This window comes from Manis javanica, chromosome 17, assembly GCF_040802235.1.
Source record: "Manis javanica isolate MJ-LG chromosome 17, MJ_LKY, whole genome shotgun sequence".
Taxonomy (NCBI): domain Eukaryota; kingdom Metazoa; phylum Chordata; class Mammalia; order Pholidota; family Manidae; genus Manis; species Manis javanica.
In genome coordinates, this window is record NC_133172.1 from 12509910 (window position 1) to 12524125 (window position 14216).

At 50.2% G+C, this 14216-nt stretch overlaps 1 protein-coding gene across 1 annotated transcript; it reads left to right on the plus strand.

Moving 5' to 3' along the window:
• Positions 1 to 1019: 1019 nt before the first annotated feature.
• Positions 1020 to 14007, plus strand: B9D2 (B9 domain containing 2). The gene is made up of 5 exons (XM_073225252.1): positions 1020 to 1400; positions 1610 to 1715; positions 8302 to 8393; positions 11036 to 11161; positions 13430 to 14007. Exons 2-5 carry the CDS (start codon positions 1711 to 1713, stop codon positions 13741 to 13743), a joined length of 537 nt encoding a protein of 178 aa, XP_073081353.1. The 5' UTR covers positions 1020 to 1400; positions 1610 to 1710; the 3' UTR covers positions 13744 to 14007.
• Positions 14008 to 14216: the final 209 nt, after the last annotated feature.

A 14216-nucleotide genomic window follows, 5' to 3' on the forward strand; every position in this document is an offset into this window, starting at 1 on the left:
ACACACTTGCCCCGTGAGCTACACACCTATCCTGAGTTCACATACCTGTTCCCTCACTCATCCTCAGTGATGCTCTGCACTTCACTGTAGCCGACACACTTCTGTGTCCCCCAAGCCTGCACTCTCTGAATACCCAAGTTCCCTGCCACACACCAGGGCAGGGCCCAACACCTGCCTCCCCCTCTGCGCATTCATCTCCTTGCATACTTGCCCCAAACAGCATCAGCTTCCAGAAACACCCCTCTGGAGCACCCAACCTTCTTATATATTCATGCCAAGTGACTCCTTGCACACTCCTAATGCCCCAACATCAGGTTCCCCCACGCACACACATATGCACAGGCTTCCTTCACACGCACCTGGGGACGCTCTCCCTTGCTCCCGTCACTTCCTTGGCACACCTGCCCCAAACACGCGGTCCACGCACGCACCCTCCCCTACTCCACGTACACCTATGACCCACACAACTCCCTGCACACCCACCAGCTCCCCGACACCTCTGTTTTTAACAGGACCCACCTTTGCACAACTCCCTGTAACATCCCTAACCCACCACACACCTACCCACTCAACCACAGGTATATTCTTGCCACACGATCACCCTGGGGAGCCCCCAAGCCTCCAGCCCTCACTCCATACCTGGCTGGAGCCGATTTCCCCTCCAAGGGTTTGCCTCCCCATCCCAACACCAGAACCCGGGGAAGGGTCAGTGCCCTCACCTGCGCCCCTCACTCAGTACCCACTCTCGTATGCCGGGACCTCTGAGCCCCGCGCTTCCACTGGAGCTGGGTCTGCGCGCTCCGAGGGCTCTGCTCTCCGCTCTCCGGGCCCGCAGCGAGCGGGGGCGGGGAAGGGGGCGGGCTCCGGGCTCCGCCCCCGGCGGCCGGGGAGTGGGCCTTGAAGGCCGAAGTCACCGCCCCAAGCGGGACCCAGCCACCCCGCGTGTGCAGGAGCTGGCCGGGGTCTCGGATCACAGCGGGCCCTGACTCCCCCGAGCCCAGGCTCCTGAGCGGCAGGGTGTAGGAGGTGGCGCCCCGATTCTCCAGGGCTTTGCCGGCTTGGCCCCGCCTCCACGCCACCACCCTGTTTGTCCAACAATAACAGCAACAGCGGCTAGCTGTGCGCCCGGCTCAGTGCTCTGCACGTGCGCGTACACATTTATTCCTCAAGGATCGGAGAGGCGTTATCGCTTTCTGTCCTGCTCCCCGGAGGAAACAGGCGCAGAGAGTTTAGCTGCTTGCCTAAGGGCTCGCTTCCAGTTCCCTGAGCTCAGAGGGCCCAGCCCCAGGGCTAGAGGCTTTACGTCATCCTCGCGCTGGTTCCTTTTAGTAGCTCTATTTCTAGCCCTATTTTGCAGATGAAGAAACTGAGGCTCAGAGCTGTGCGCTTACTTGGCCAAGGTAAGCAACTGGAGCTAAGAGCAGCAGATTGTGACCCAGAGCTGTTTCTTGCTGACCCAAAGGGAGGGGGGAAATCTGGGGCGGAGGTGGGGCAGAAGGTGGGGTGAAGGCTTCCTGGGAAAGAAGTGGGAAGGAGCAGGGGGTGGGATGCTGTGCTGATTTTCAGGTTAACACGTGATGGTTCTGAGTCAGTGTTTGGACCCACGCAGATCTTTCTTGAAGAGTTCCTTTTCAGGCCCTTCAAGGCACCTGCTGTGTGACCTCTGTACTGTGGCATCACCTCTCTGAACCCCAATCTTTTCATCTGAAAATGAGGTAAATATCACCTGCCTCTTGGATGTGATGACATATAAAACGCACTTAGATTCCGCGGGATAACAAATGCCCACTATTTACCCAAAGCCTGGCAAAGTAGATGCTCTGAATGTGTTTGATGGTGTTTATGAGTACCATTATCTATCCATCTCCCGTCAACCATCAGTCTGCTTAAGGGACTTTCCTCACTGCAGGCCTCTACCTCCTTCAGGGAGCCCACCCAGCTTGCACTGGCTTCCCCTTCTTAGAAGCCCTCCATCTCACCAGTCCCAGGCTGCCAAACTAGAGGATTCCCGTCCTGAGGTGGGGCCAGCCAGAGTTCCCTCGCTGCAGGGTGCTGGGGCTCTGTGCCAAGGGTCCAGACGCTGGGGCTGGCACAGGTCCCATTCCCATGGAGAGCAGATGGCGCCTGCAAGTGCACTTGGCTGAGCCAGAGTTTCTGGCAGACGACAGGCGGGGAGACCCCCAGGAAGGTAGATGAGATGGAGAGGGAGCAGGATCGCCTTATCAGGGACAGATACCCTGTTACTCTCTCTCCCGTCCGCTTGCTTTTCCATACAGCTTGCCACTATGAAATATGTATGTCTGTTTGTTACTTCAATGCTCCCACATTCCTGTCAGCTCCAGGAGGGCCGCGATTCAATCTCTTTTGCTCACTGATGTGCGTCAGGGCCTAGAACAGTGCCTGGCACAAAGTAGACTTCCATTACGTATTCATGGGATAGGGGCATGAATGCCTACCAGCCTCAGATTTTCAGGGAATCTCTGAGCTGTTTGAGTCCCTTCATCCCCCTAGGCCACCACAGAGATTAATTCCTCTGGCCAGCATTAGCTTGGTGCAGTCCCCCCAACCCTACCCATTGCAAGCGGTCACAGGAAACCCAGGCCTCTTAGGATTTATGATGGTCCTGGAATATTAAACATGAGATGACAGTCAGGACCATAAACGGGAGCTTAAACTGTTGATTGGAAGTTTGATGAGGAGTAGGATATTTATTTAGTCTCAAAGATCTTCCTACAGGTTACTTATTTGTTACAAACGGAAAAAATAGTACAAGTGGACAGTATTGGCAGACATAGCCTTAACCAGGTGATAGAAATTAACATCACCAGTATTGGGACAAGTCGACATCATGTGCTTCCCGACCCAACATGCACTGAGAAGGACACAACATAAATTCTGAGGGTTTACTGCCTAAAATGTTTCATCTGAGTCTAATCATCAGAAAACATGAGATGAAGCCAAATTGAGGGACACTCCATAAAATAGTTGGCATGTATTCTTCAAAAATGTTGGTGTAATGAAAACCAAAACAATAACAAGAAAATTAAAAAGCTGGCACCTGTTCTAGAGTAAAGGTGACTAAAGAAGATGACAGCTAAATTCAAAGTGTGACCCGGGATAGACAGCAGACCGTGTTAACATATGATATTGAGACAATGGGGGTAATTTAAGTATAAACTACAAATTAGACTATAGTTTTGTATCAATGTTAAATTGATACTGAGGAAATGTTAAATTAGTATTAGGGTTACACAGGAGAATCCCCTTGTTCTGTTAAAAATAATGAGTTATGAATATAGTATACCTGTGTGTGTGTGTGTGTGTTTGTATGCAGAAAAGCAGGCAAAAAAATTGAACAAAAATTTCACGAAAGAGAAAATCCAAGGGAACAATGAACATTTAAAAAGCTACTCAACTAGTCGTCAAAGAAATGCTAATTAAAATCACAATGCAATACTGATACACACCCAACAGAATGGCTAAAGGAAAAAGACTACCTACCACCAAATTCTGGTGAGGATGCAGAGGATGGACAGCTCATATACCGCTGGTGGGAGAGCACATCGGTCCAAACACCAGGAAAACCATCTGGCAGTTTCTGTTATGGCTGAATATATCCTATGACCCAGCAGTTCCACTCCAACCAGATGCCAGCATATGTCCACCAAATGACACATTCTTGTTACTGGGTGGATAAATAAACGGTAGCATTTTCACACAGAGGGAACTATACAGCAACTGGAAGGAAAGATGTGCAGCAACATGCAACAGTATGGGTGGATTTCACAAGCAAAAACACTGATCAAAAGACAGCAGACACAAAACAATGTATACTGTGTGATTTCATTTCCAACAAGTACAAAAACAAATTAAATTAATTCATGTTGTTAGAAGTCTGGTTAGTGGTTACAGTAGGGGCATCCCGGAAGAGGCGTGAAGGGCATCCTGGGGGGGCTGGTCATGTGCTGTTCTGGAGCTGGGTTCTGGTTACCAGGTGTGTTCAGTTTATGAAATTTAATCCAGCTGTTCATTTATGATTCCTGTATATTTCTGTGCATATATTATACCTCAAACAGCTTTTTTTAAAGAAAGTGAGACCTTCACATACTGACGGATACATTTCCAAGATATGTCACTGAGTGAAAAAAGCAAAATGTAAAACAACATGTACAGTCATGATGCAAAACACTCTAGCGGTTCCTCCAAAAATTAAAAATAGAATTACCGTAAGACCCAGCAATTATACTCCAGGGCATATGATCCAAAGAACTGAGAGCAGGGTCTTAAAGGGGGTATTTGTACACCCATGTTCCCAGCAGCATTATTCACAACAGCCAAAGTTGGAAGCAACCTAAGTGTCCATCAACAGATAAATGGATAAAGAAAATGGGGTGACTGTTATTCAGTAAGAAAAATCTGAAATGTGCTATGATATGGATGAAGCTTAAGGATGTTAAGCTGAATGAAATAAGCCAGTCACAAAAGGACAACTTCTGAATGATTCTACTTATATGAGATACCAAGGCAGTCAAATTAATAGAGACAGAAAGAATGGTGGTTGCTGGGGGGAAGGGAGAAGGGGAGTTGTAGAATATGTAAAATATGCCTTTCAGTAACAAGAACAGCAGCATTAACAATAAAGCCCATCAATAATAGTAAACATTTGTAGTGCGTCCTATGTGTCAGGCCCTGTCCTAAATTCATTATGTATTTGTACTAGTTATTTATTGTTGTGTAACAAATTAGTCCCCAAAACTTGTGGCTTAAAACAACAGATGTGCCATCTGGCATAGTTTCTGTTGGTAAGGAAGCTGGCAATGGCTTAGCTTGGTGGTTCTGGCCCAGGGTGTCTCATGAAGTTACAGTCAGCATGCTGGCAGAACTATAATCATCTGTAGATTTGACCAGCATTGGAAGATCTGCTTCCAAGATGCGCCACTCACATGGTGCTGGTTGTTGGCAGGAGGTCCCAGTTCTTCCCCAGTTGGGTCTCTCCACTGACTGCCTCACTGCCACCACAGCAGGGTGGCTGACCACCCCCCACCCCCCAGAGACATCGACCCAAGACAACAGCAAGGAGGAAGCCCCAATGCCTTTTATAACCTAGTCTCAGGAGTGACACAGCAACACTTCTGCCTTATTCTGTTGGTTAAAATCAAGTAAGTGCAGTCCATACTCGAGGGGAGAGGAATTAGCCTCCACCTATGGAAAGAAGGAGTGTCAGAGAATCTGTGGACGTATTTTAAAATAGCTTCACACATTAATTCGTCATATCCTGACAATCCTATGATTCATTCTCACATTACAGAGGAAGCAACTGAGGCACAGAGAGGCTAAAGGTCACAAAGAAATCTTGCAGAGCCAAGACTTAAATCCAGGCAGTTGACCTGGGAACCATTTTCTTAATCGCTATTATCAACCAGTGGGTAAGCAACCAAGTGAAGAAAAAAACATTTAAGAAGGTGCATTAGCAGGACTTGCTGGCTGATGGGATGTGTGGGAAGTGATGGAATCTAGGGTGACACCCACACACAGCCTCCACGTTCTTTTGATACCGGGAGACATGTATTCAAGAGAGGCAGGAGAGCAGAGACGTGGAGAGCATAAGGCTTAGGGACAGAGTCAGAACTCAGATCAATTAAGGCCAAATTTGTCTGACTTTCCTCTTCTTTTTTTTTTCATTTTGACTTTTTTTTCCTGCTTTTTGCCTTTATTGATGTCAGCAGCTTTTTTTTGGTATCACTAATATACAATTACATGAGCAACATTATGATTACTAGATTTCCCTCATTATCAAGTCCCCCCCACATACCCCATTACAGTCACTGTCCATCAGCATAGTAAGATGCTATAGAATCACTACTTGTCTTCTCTGTGCTATACTGCCTTTCCCGTGCCCCACTCCCACCCCCACTACATTATGTGTGCTAATCATAATGCCCCTTATTTCCCTTCTCCCTCCCTTCTCACCCATCCCCCCCCAGTCCCTTTCCCTTTGGTAACTGTTAGTCCATTCTTGGGTTCTGTGATTCTGCTGCTGTCTTGTTCCTTCAGTTTTTGCTTTGTTCTTATGCTTCACAGATGACTGAAATCATTTGGTACTTGTCTTTCTCCGCCTGGCTTATTTCACTGAGCATAATACCCTCTAGCTCCATCCATGTTGTTACAAATGGTAGGATATGTTTTCTTCTTATGGCTGAATAAATTCCATTGTGTATATGGTACCACATCTTCTTTACCTATTCATCTACTGATGGACACTTAGGTTGCTTCCATTTCTTGGCTATTGTAAGTAGTGCTGTGATAAACATAGGGGTGCATCTGTCTTTTCAATCTGGGTTCTTGCATTCCTAGGGTAAATTCCTAGGAGTGGAATTCCTGGATCAAATGGTATTTCTATTTTTAGTTTTTTTGAGGAACCTCCATACTGCTTTCCACAATGGTTGAACTAATTTACATTCCCACCCGCAGTGTAGGAGGGTTCCCCTTTCTCCACATCCTCACCAGCATTTGTTGTTCCTATTCTTTTCTATGTTGGCCATCCTAACTGGCATGAGGTGATATCTCATTGTGGTCTTAATTTGCATTTCCCTGATAATTAGCAATGTGGAGCATCTTTTCATGACTTTCTTCATTTTAAATAAATTATTATTAATAATACCACCTACCCTGTGGGATGTCTGGAAGAATTGAAGGAGACCATGCATGCAAAATGATTAGCATATAGGGATTGATAATGAGAAAGCACTCAATAAATGGTAGATTTCAAATATATCCATTAGTGGAATATTAGCCTATTGAATTATTTTATGTAAATATTATCCTTTTGAAATGTTGTCCCCACCCTCTAACTTAGAGTTGATGACTGTAACTTCTGCAGACTTGTTTTGCTAAAAAGTAAGGTAATAAGTTCCCTTTGAACTCCTGATCTGGGCTAGAGAAATTGGGAATTAAGATTCAAATGGCTTTAGAGGTTGAGAAACCTCTGACTCAGTCTCCTTGAGCCCATTAAACGGATGGGAAAACTGAGACTTCGAGCCGTGCATGGTCATAAGATAGCACAGGCAGAGTCCCGTCTTCAAAAGCCTCGTTTTCTGCAGGGGCTTCAGTTCCTCATTTCTCATACCCCTTCCTCCACAGCCCCGCCCTTGCTCAGAATCAGCATAACAGTTTAGAACTGGGCATTATTTCTGAGAAGGAAGTTGATTTATCAGTTGTTGAGGAGACTGGGAAACTCTAAAAAGGGAAGGAAAACCCCCTCCCCAACTTCTCGACTCTGTTGAATGAGGAAGGCTTTTATTTTCATTATGAGGCAGGGGAATGCACATAATGCCTTGAAGAAGGTTTCCCCTTGGCCCTAGTTCAGCTGATTTGCAGTGCTGGTTGGGAGAGTTTTGTGGGGCGTGGAGCACCGACGGATTCGTTTTGAGGAGGGTATCTAGGAGAAACAGCGCTCGGACTTCCTCAGGCTCGACTCAACAGAGCGCTGCCCGGCCACGCCCAGATGGCGCAACCGTGGGCTGCGGCTGCAGCGACGCTTTCCTTAAAAATGGAGAGAGGGGGAGATGAAACGTCCATCACAGCTTATCCCCGCCCCCCGAGGGTCGCCAGGGCCAATTAGCGATCCGCAGGGCGGGTGCAAAGCCTTAGGAGGAGGCAGCTGTTGCCCCAGCAACAGCCAGGGAGCTCGGGCTCCAGGCAGGCGCGGCCTCTGAGGGATCGGCACCTCAGATCTTTCGCGGCCAGGAAGGTCCTGGGAGAGGCGAGAGCCAGGCCTGGGAAGTCAGCGTCCGCGGTGAGGGGACAGGTCAGTCCCATGAACTCCAGTCCCACGGCCGCTTTCGCCCTCTTAATCTTTAGGGGCTCTGAGGTAGGAATAACGCATGCGTGGGCCTGGAGGCGGGGCTGAGGCGGCCCTGCACTTAACACGCATGCGCATCAGGGAGCTTGAAGTTGGGGGGAATCAGACGCGGGAGGCGAAGCTTTTGTGTCTGTGGAAAGAGCCTTAGGCTCCCAGAGCGGTACTTTCTGCTGCTCCAAGCGGGAGGAAGAGGTTATTTTAGGGGCGGGAAGTTAGACGCCAGCAACTCTGCTCAACCCTCCTTCTCCCTAATTTTTCCGGGGCTCTCCTAAAGAGGCAGTTAAGATCTTGGATAAGATCGTAGCCTGTGTGTTCACGAAACTAGCTTGGCATCGTGCCACTGCCGCATACTACCTGTGGGCCTCAGTTTCCCCATCGGTCAGGCGGGGATAATAGTACTCTTAGGAAACAAGATTGTGATTACATTTTCCCCCTCTCAGGGCCATGGCTGAGGTGCACGTGATCGGGCAGATCAGGGGGGCCACCGGTTTCTCGGAAAGTAGTCTCTTCTGCAAGTGGGGCATCCACACAGGTATTCCCGGACCTGGCTCATTTCTTCACCCAGACCCCCAGCATAGGGCTCCAGCCGCCTTGCTTGAGCCCCTGGCCCAGTGCCTGATCCCCATCTTCCATCGGCTCTCAGGATCCCTCTCCCTGACCACTCTGTCCATGTGAGTCTCAGGCTCCCTTCTTATCCCTTCCCATACCATCCCTGGAGGCTGCTGCTCCCACCCTCTGAACACACAGCCCCTAAAGATACAGGGCTGGCCCCCTCGACACACTCCCAATCCTCAAAACACTAGGCAGCCTGACCCCACGGAACTTCATTCACTGTCATAAGGGTGCCCTGGGTCCCTCCTTCATCTTAATTCTTTGTATAACAGTGTCCATTTATTGAGTTCTTACTGAGGAGAGGCCACCCTTCTGTATTCATACTTACCTGTGAGAATGTAGGCACCCCGTTCTGGCAGTTGTCCGAATCCATCCACACAGACCCAGGAGAGACCTTGGAGGCCCCAGTTTCCATGCGTTGGCATCAGAGGTAGTATAATGGTTGGGGCCATTGGCCACCAGATCTGAGCTTAAATGCTAACTCCCTGGCCTATTGTTTGGGAGCCTTCAGACTTGACCTCTCTGAGGCTTGGTCTCCTTGTTTGAAGTGAAATTAATAGCAACTAAGAGGTGGCAGTGTTGAGCTTAAGAGCACAAACCACCTGGGTTCAAAACCAGGTGGTGCTTATTAAGTATGTGACTGTAGGCCTTTGTCTTTGCCGCGATTTCCCTGTCTGTACAATGGGAATAATGACAATACTTGCCTCATGGGGTTGTTCTGAGCACTAAATAATAGCAGCACTTAGAAGGCGGCCTGGCCTAGCCAAGTACTCAGGGAGTATTTTCCTAGTTCTTATAAAAACTGGATGGGGTCTTGTTTGTAAAGCCCTGGGGGTGTTACCTAGCACAGATAAATGAGTGTGGCTGTTGATGTGATCATCATGTCTTCAGGCTCCGCCTCCTTTGCAATTGCACTGCCTGTTGAGATTCCCTGGGAAATGGGGACCCTCCAGCTGAGCGGAGGCTCTGGAGTCAGAGTTGGTTCCCAGTCTGGACCTCACCACTTACCTGCTGTGTGACCCTGGACAGGTGCTGTCCCCTCTTAGGATCCTCAGTTTCCTCATCCAGGAAGTGGGAATATTTGTTCTTCATCTGGGTGTTGGGAAATCTTATATGTGAAGAGCCTGACTCAAGCTTGGTGCTTTCGTTACCTGGCCCAGAAGGGAGCAATAACTGACCTAATTTTTATTATTTCAGGGGGCATGGGGTGGGGGCAGTTAATCCAGCAGAGAGCTCAGGGGGAGTTAGATAAGGGGCTTGGGCCCTGCAGTCAGAGCTGTTTGAATCCCGCTCCTCCATGAACCTTGGCCTGTGTAGTCCTGCTGTACCCCTAGCATAGAGAACAGTGCTAGGCACACAGTAGGTATTCAATAAATGTTTGTGCAATGAATGGTTAAGTGACTTTCCTTCTCAGAGTCTGTTTCTTCACCTGTAAGATGGGAATTATATTAACATCCATCTCCTAGGATCACTTATTTGTCCAACAAATACTTATTGAGCACCTTCTGTGTACCAAGATGTGGGTTTGAGGTCCTGGGGATCCAGCACTGCACAAAATCTCTGGTCTCCTGGGGCTCACACGGGAGACAGACAATAAATAAGCAAGTAAAGAACTGAGAGAGACCGTGATTACCAGTAGTGGTAGGTACTAGAACAAAGTGAGATGGGATGATGTGATAGGGACTAGTTTTGGGGTAGGGTACTAGAACAAAGTGAGATGCAATGATGTGATAGGGACTAGTCTGGGGTAGGAGGGTGAGGGAGCACCCTCTGTGAAAGTGGCTCTTGAGCTGATCCCTGAAGCATAAAAACAAGCCTGGCATAGGGACATCTAGGAGCAGAGCTTTCTAGGCAGAGGGAACAGTCAGTGCAAAGGCCCTGAGGAAGAAAGCAAAAGTCAGAGCAGTGAGGCTCGAGGGTGGTGAGGCATGGGGAGAGTGTTGGGAGCTGAGGTCAGGAAGGGGGCTGCAGGCCAGGCCCTTCAGGGCCTTGTGGGCTACAGAGGAGAGTCTGTAAACTGGGGGGATTAAGAGTCCTAGAGGCGGATTAAATGAATTACTAAAGCGCTTAGCCAGCATCTGGCATTTAGTGAGCACTCAGTGCATGTTTGCTATTATTACCACCTTCAGTAGGATTGCTCTTATCATGCACCTTTTGTGATGTGCTTATGCTCAAGAAGGACACCCTTGGCCCCTTCTTAGTCCTTGCACTGGGCCTCTAAACATGGGGTGAGAAGAGTAATAAAATGATAGCCAGTGCTTCTCTAGCACTCACTGTGCCCAGGCACTGTTCTGAGTGCTTTGCATACATTAGCTCATTTAATCTTCCCACAAAACTATGAGGAATGCATTATTATTACACCCACTTTACAGATGGGGAGACCGAGGCAGAGAAAGGTAACTTACCCATGGTCTCACAGGCAGAAGTAGTGCCAGGGTTTAATCCAGACTTTTGGCTCCAGAGCCCACGCTTTTTAACCCCCTGCCCCCAGTGCCAGGGAGTAATAGGGTCCCCTAGCCACGCTGGTGTCTCCTTCCTGATGGCTTCCACCCTTCCTTGCAGGAGCAGCATGGAAGCTCTTATCTGGTGTGCGGGAGGGCCAGACACAGGTGGACACCCCCCAGGTAGGGGACATGGCTTACTGGTCCCACCCCATCGACCTGCACTTCGCCACCAAAGGCCTCCAAGGTGGGTTTCTGCCCAGGAACTAGGAGACTAAGTCCTGTCCCGGCTCTCCATGCCCTTTGGGGCCCTGGCCCTGGAGGGGCTGAATCTGAGGTCTCCTTAGGCTGGCTCTAGTGCGCTGGATGAGGGCAACAGCCCGGGGGACGGGGCGGGGTGAAGGGAGGGACCAGGGGGAGAGGCGAGGTGGTTTTCAAAGAGACAAATCCAGAGAATCTTCCTTCCAGAAGGAAGCTGGGTGGGGGTTATGAGAGAGAGGGCGGCTGGTGGCTGCTGGCAGGCAGGGCTCTTCTGGCTGCTCAGAGGGGAAATGAGTATGCGGGGGAGGAAGGGTATCAGAAAACTTTTTCTGGTGGAAAATTTGTATCACTGGAGAAGAGTGGATTCCAGGAAATGGCCTAGGTAAATATTCCATATATTTCAACAATACAAATAATATTTACTGAGTGACTGCCCTGTGTTGGCCTGTGTTGTGTGATGTCGGGGAGATGTAGGTAATTGAGACAGCCCCCTGCCCTGTCCTCAGAGGGCTTGCCATCCCTTGGGGGAGACAGAGCTGTCCCCAGACAGTGGCAGCCCAGAGATCTTAGAGGGCAATGGGAGCCCAGAAGAGGTATATGACTCTGACAGGGAGCTCAGAGAGGGCTTCCTGGAGAAGGGGATGTTTGAGCTTTACTGCAAAGGGCCACCAGCAGCTAATGAGGCAGTGGGACGGAAGAGGGTTCCAGGCAAAGAGCTGTGTGTGGGAGGCTCAAAGTGGAAGGTGAATCAGCATTTGGAGGACTGAGATGACTGTAGAAGGTGAGGTGGCAGGGGACAGGGGACAGGCCGTGCAGGGCCTTGAATGCCAGACCACATAGCAGAGGCCACACCCTGAAGACACTGGGGAGCCACAGCAGGTGCCTGACAAGTCATTTCCCTTTTAAATCCTCCTGGCTGCCTTGGGTGATGCATTGGAGGGTGAGGCAGGCAATTGTCTTCTCAGCTCTTCAGACCCTAAGCCTCATAATGTGAGCATCATCCTTGCCTCCTCTTTTATCAACTCCCAACTCCGTCCATCAGGAAGTGTGGTGGGCTTGGCCTTTGAAATGCATCCTAAATCCCACCACTTCTCCTCCTGCTCCCCTAGCACCCTGGTTTGTCCACCTGTCACCTGGGCCAGTGCAGTAGCCTCGTCACAGGTATTCTGTCCCATCCCCATAGTCTGTCTCCCTGTGAACACTTAGGTCACATTCCTTCTGTGCTCAGAACCCTCCATTGTCCTGTCTCAGGATAAAAGCCTTGCTGTGGATCACAAGGCCCTGTGCCGTCTGGTTATGTCACCTCCTCTCCTCTCTCCCTCTCCCAGTCAGCTCTAACCACACTGGTGCAGCCTGGCAGCTCCCACCTCAGGGCCTTTGCACCTGTGCCCTCTGTGGGCATGCTCTTCCTAGAGGTAATGGCCCACACCCTTCCCTCCTTTAAGTATTCACAGAAATGTCACCTTCTCAGTGAAGCTTTTCTTGATCACCCCCTCTCTAAAACTGCATCCCTACACCCACCCTGCCTGGCTTTATTTTTCTCCAGAGCAGTTATCACCATCTGTCAGACCCTATAATTTGCTTACTTAATACATTCGTTGTCTAGGATGTCAGCTACACAAGGGCAGGAATTTTTATCTGTTCTGTTCACCACTTCTAGAATAGGGCCTAGCACAGAGGGGCTCAGGAAGGAGGGTGAAATGGGGCTGGATCTCCAAGGGCTTTGCCTACTAGATTGAGTTGCTGAGCTGTATTCTGAGGACACTGGAAAACCTATGGAAGGGGGAGAAAGATGCTTCAGCTGCAGGTAGAAGGTGTATTGGAGAGGGCAAGAAAGAAGGCTCTGAGCCCAGAGAAGACAGGATGGACCATGGGGAGGGGAGGAGGGAGGTGTCCAGGACAAGGCCCAAGGTGCTCACCTGGGGACTGGTTGTCCTGAGATGGGAACCGGAGGAGGAGGCCATAGAGAGGGAATTCAGCAGAGGACAGATCCAAGGGCTTTTGAATGTTGATGTTGGACTTACACTGAAGGCACTGGGGAGCCATGGAACGATTTTGAGCAGGGGAGGAACATGAATTCAGAAAGGTCCCTTTGGTTGTTGCATGGGGATGGGAGTACAGAGACAAGGCTGGGGCAGAAACCATGGGGGAAGGGATTGGGCCTGGAGTCTCTAGTAGGGATCAGGGAAGTGGGGATCTAGGAGTGGGAGAGCTGCACCCATCCCTGCCTTTCTGCCTCCCTCTTGTCCTGCAGGCTGGCCCCGGCTCCATCTCCAGGTGTGGTCCCAGGATAGCTTTGGCCGCTGCCAGCTTGAAGGCTATGGCTTTTGCCATGTGCCCAGCAGTCCAGGTACCCACCAGCTGGACTGCCCCACTTGGCGGCCACTGGGCAGCTGGCAGGAGCAGCTGGCGCGGGCCTTTGTGGGTGGTGGGCCTCAGCTGCTGCATGGTGACGCCATCTACAGTGGGGCCGATCGCTATCGGCTGCACACGGCTGCTGGTGGCACCGTGCACCTTGAACTGGGCCTGCTGCTGCGCCACTTTGATCGCTACGGTGTGGAGTGCTGACCCTGCCTCCCACCACTGGACCCCACCCACATCCCTGGATACCCATGAGGGGCAGGATGGCACAGAGATCAGCACCATGGGCTCTAGAGACTCAGACCTGACCCCAGTCTAGGCATGATGCCAATTATGTCCCGGCTTGTACCTCCAGCCCAGTGGCTGTCCTCCTAGGTCCAGTTTCCCCGCTGTAAAATGGGGGCAGTAAGTGTGCAGGGTCACAGAGGCTGCTTGCCCATGTAAGTGCTCAATAAAGGAGAGCCAGTCTTACAGGTGTGGGTGCCTTTCTGCCTGCCATCATCTGTCAGACGTCCCTGCCCCACCCTCCCACTGACACCTTCCATCCTCAGGCTTCCCCCATCTTCTGCCTCAACCTCAATCTCTGACCCCCTCCCAACCCCGGGTGCCCCTCAGTGACACAACCCCCACGCCTTGGGGGTCCCTCTCTTCTGTGCCCCTTCTCTGCTCCTGCGTCCCTA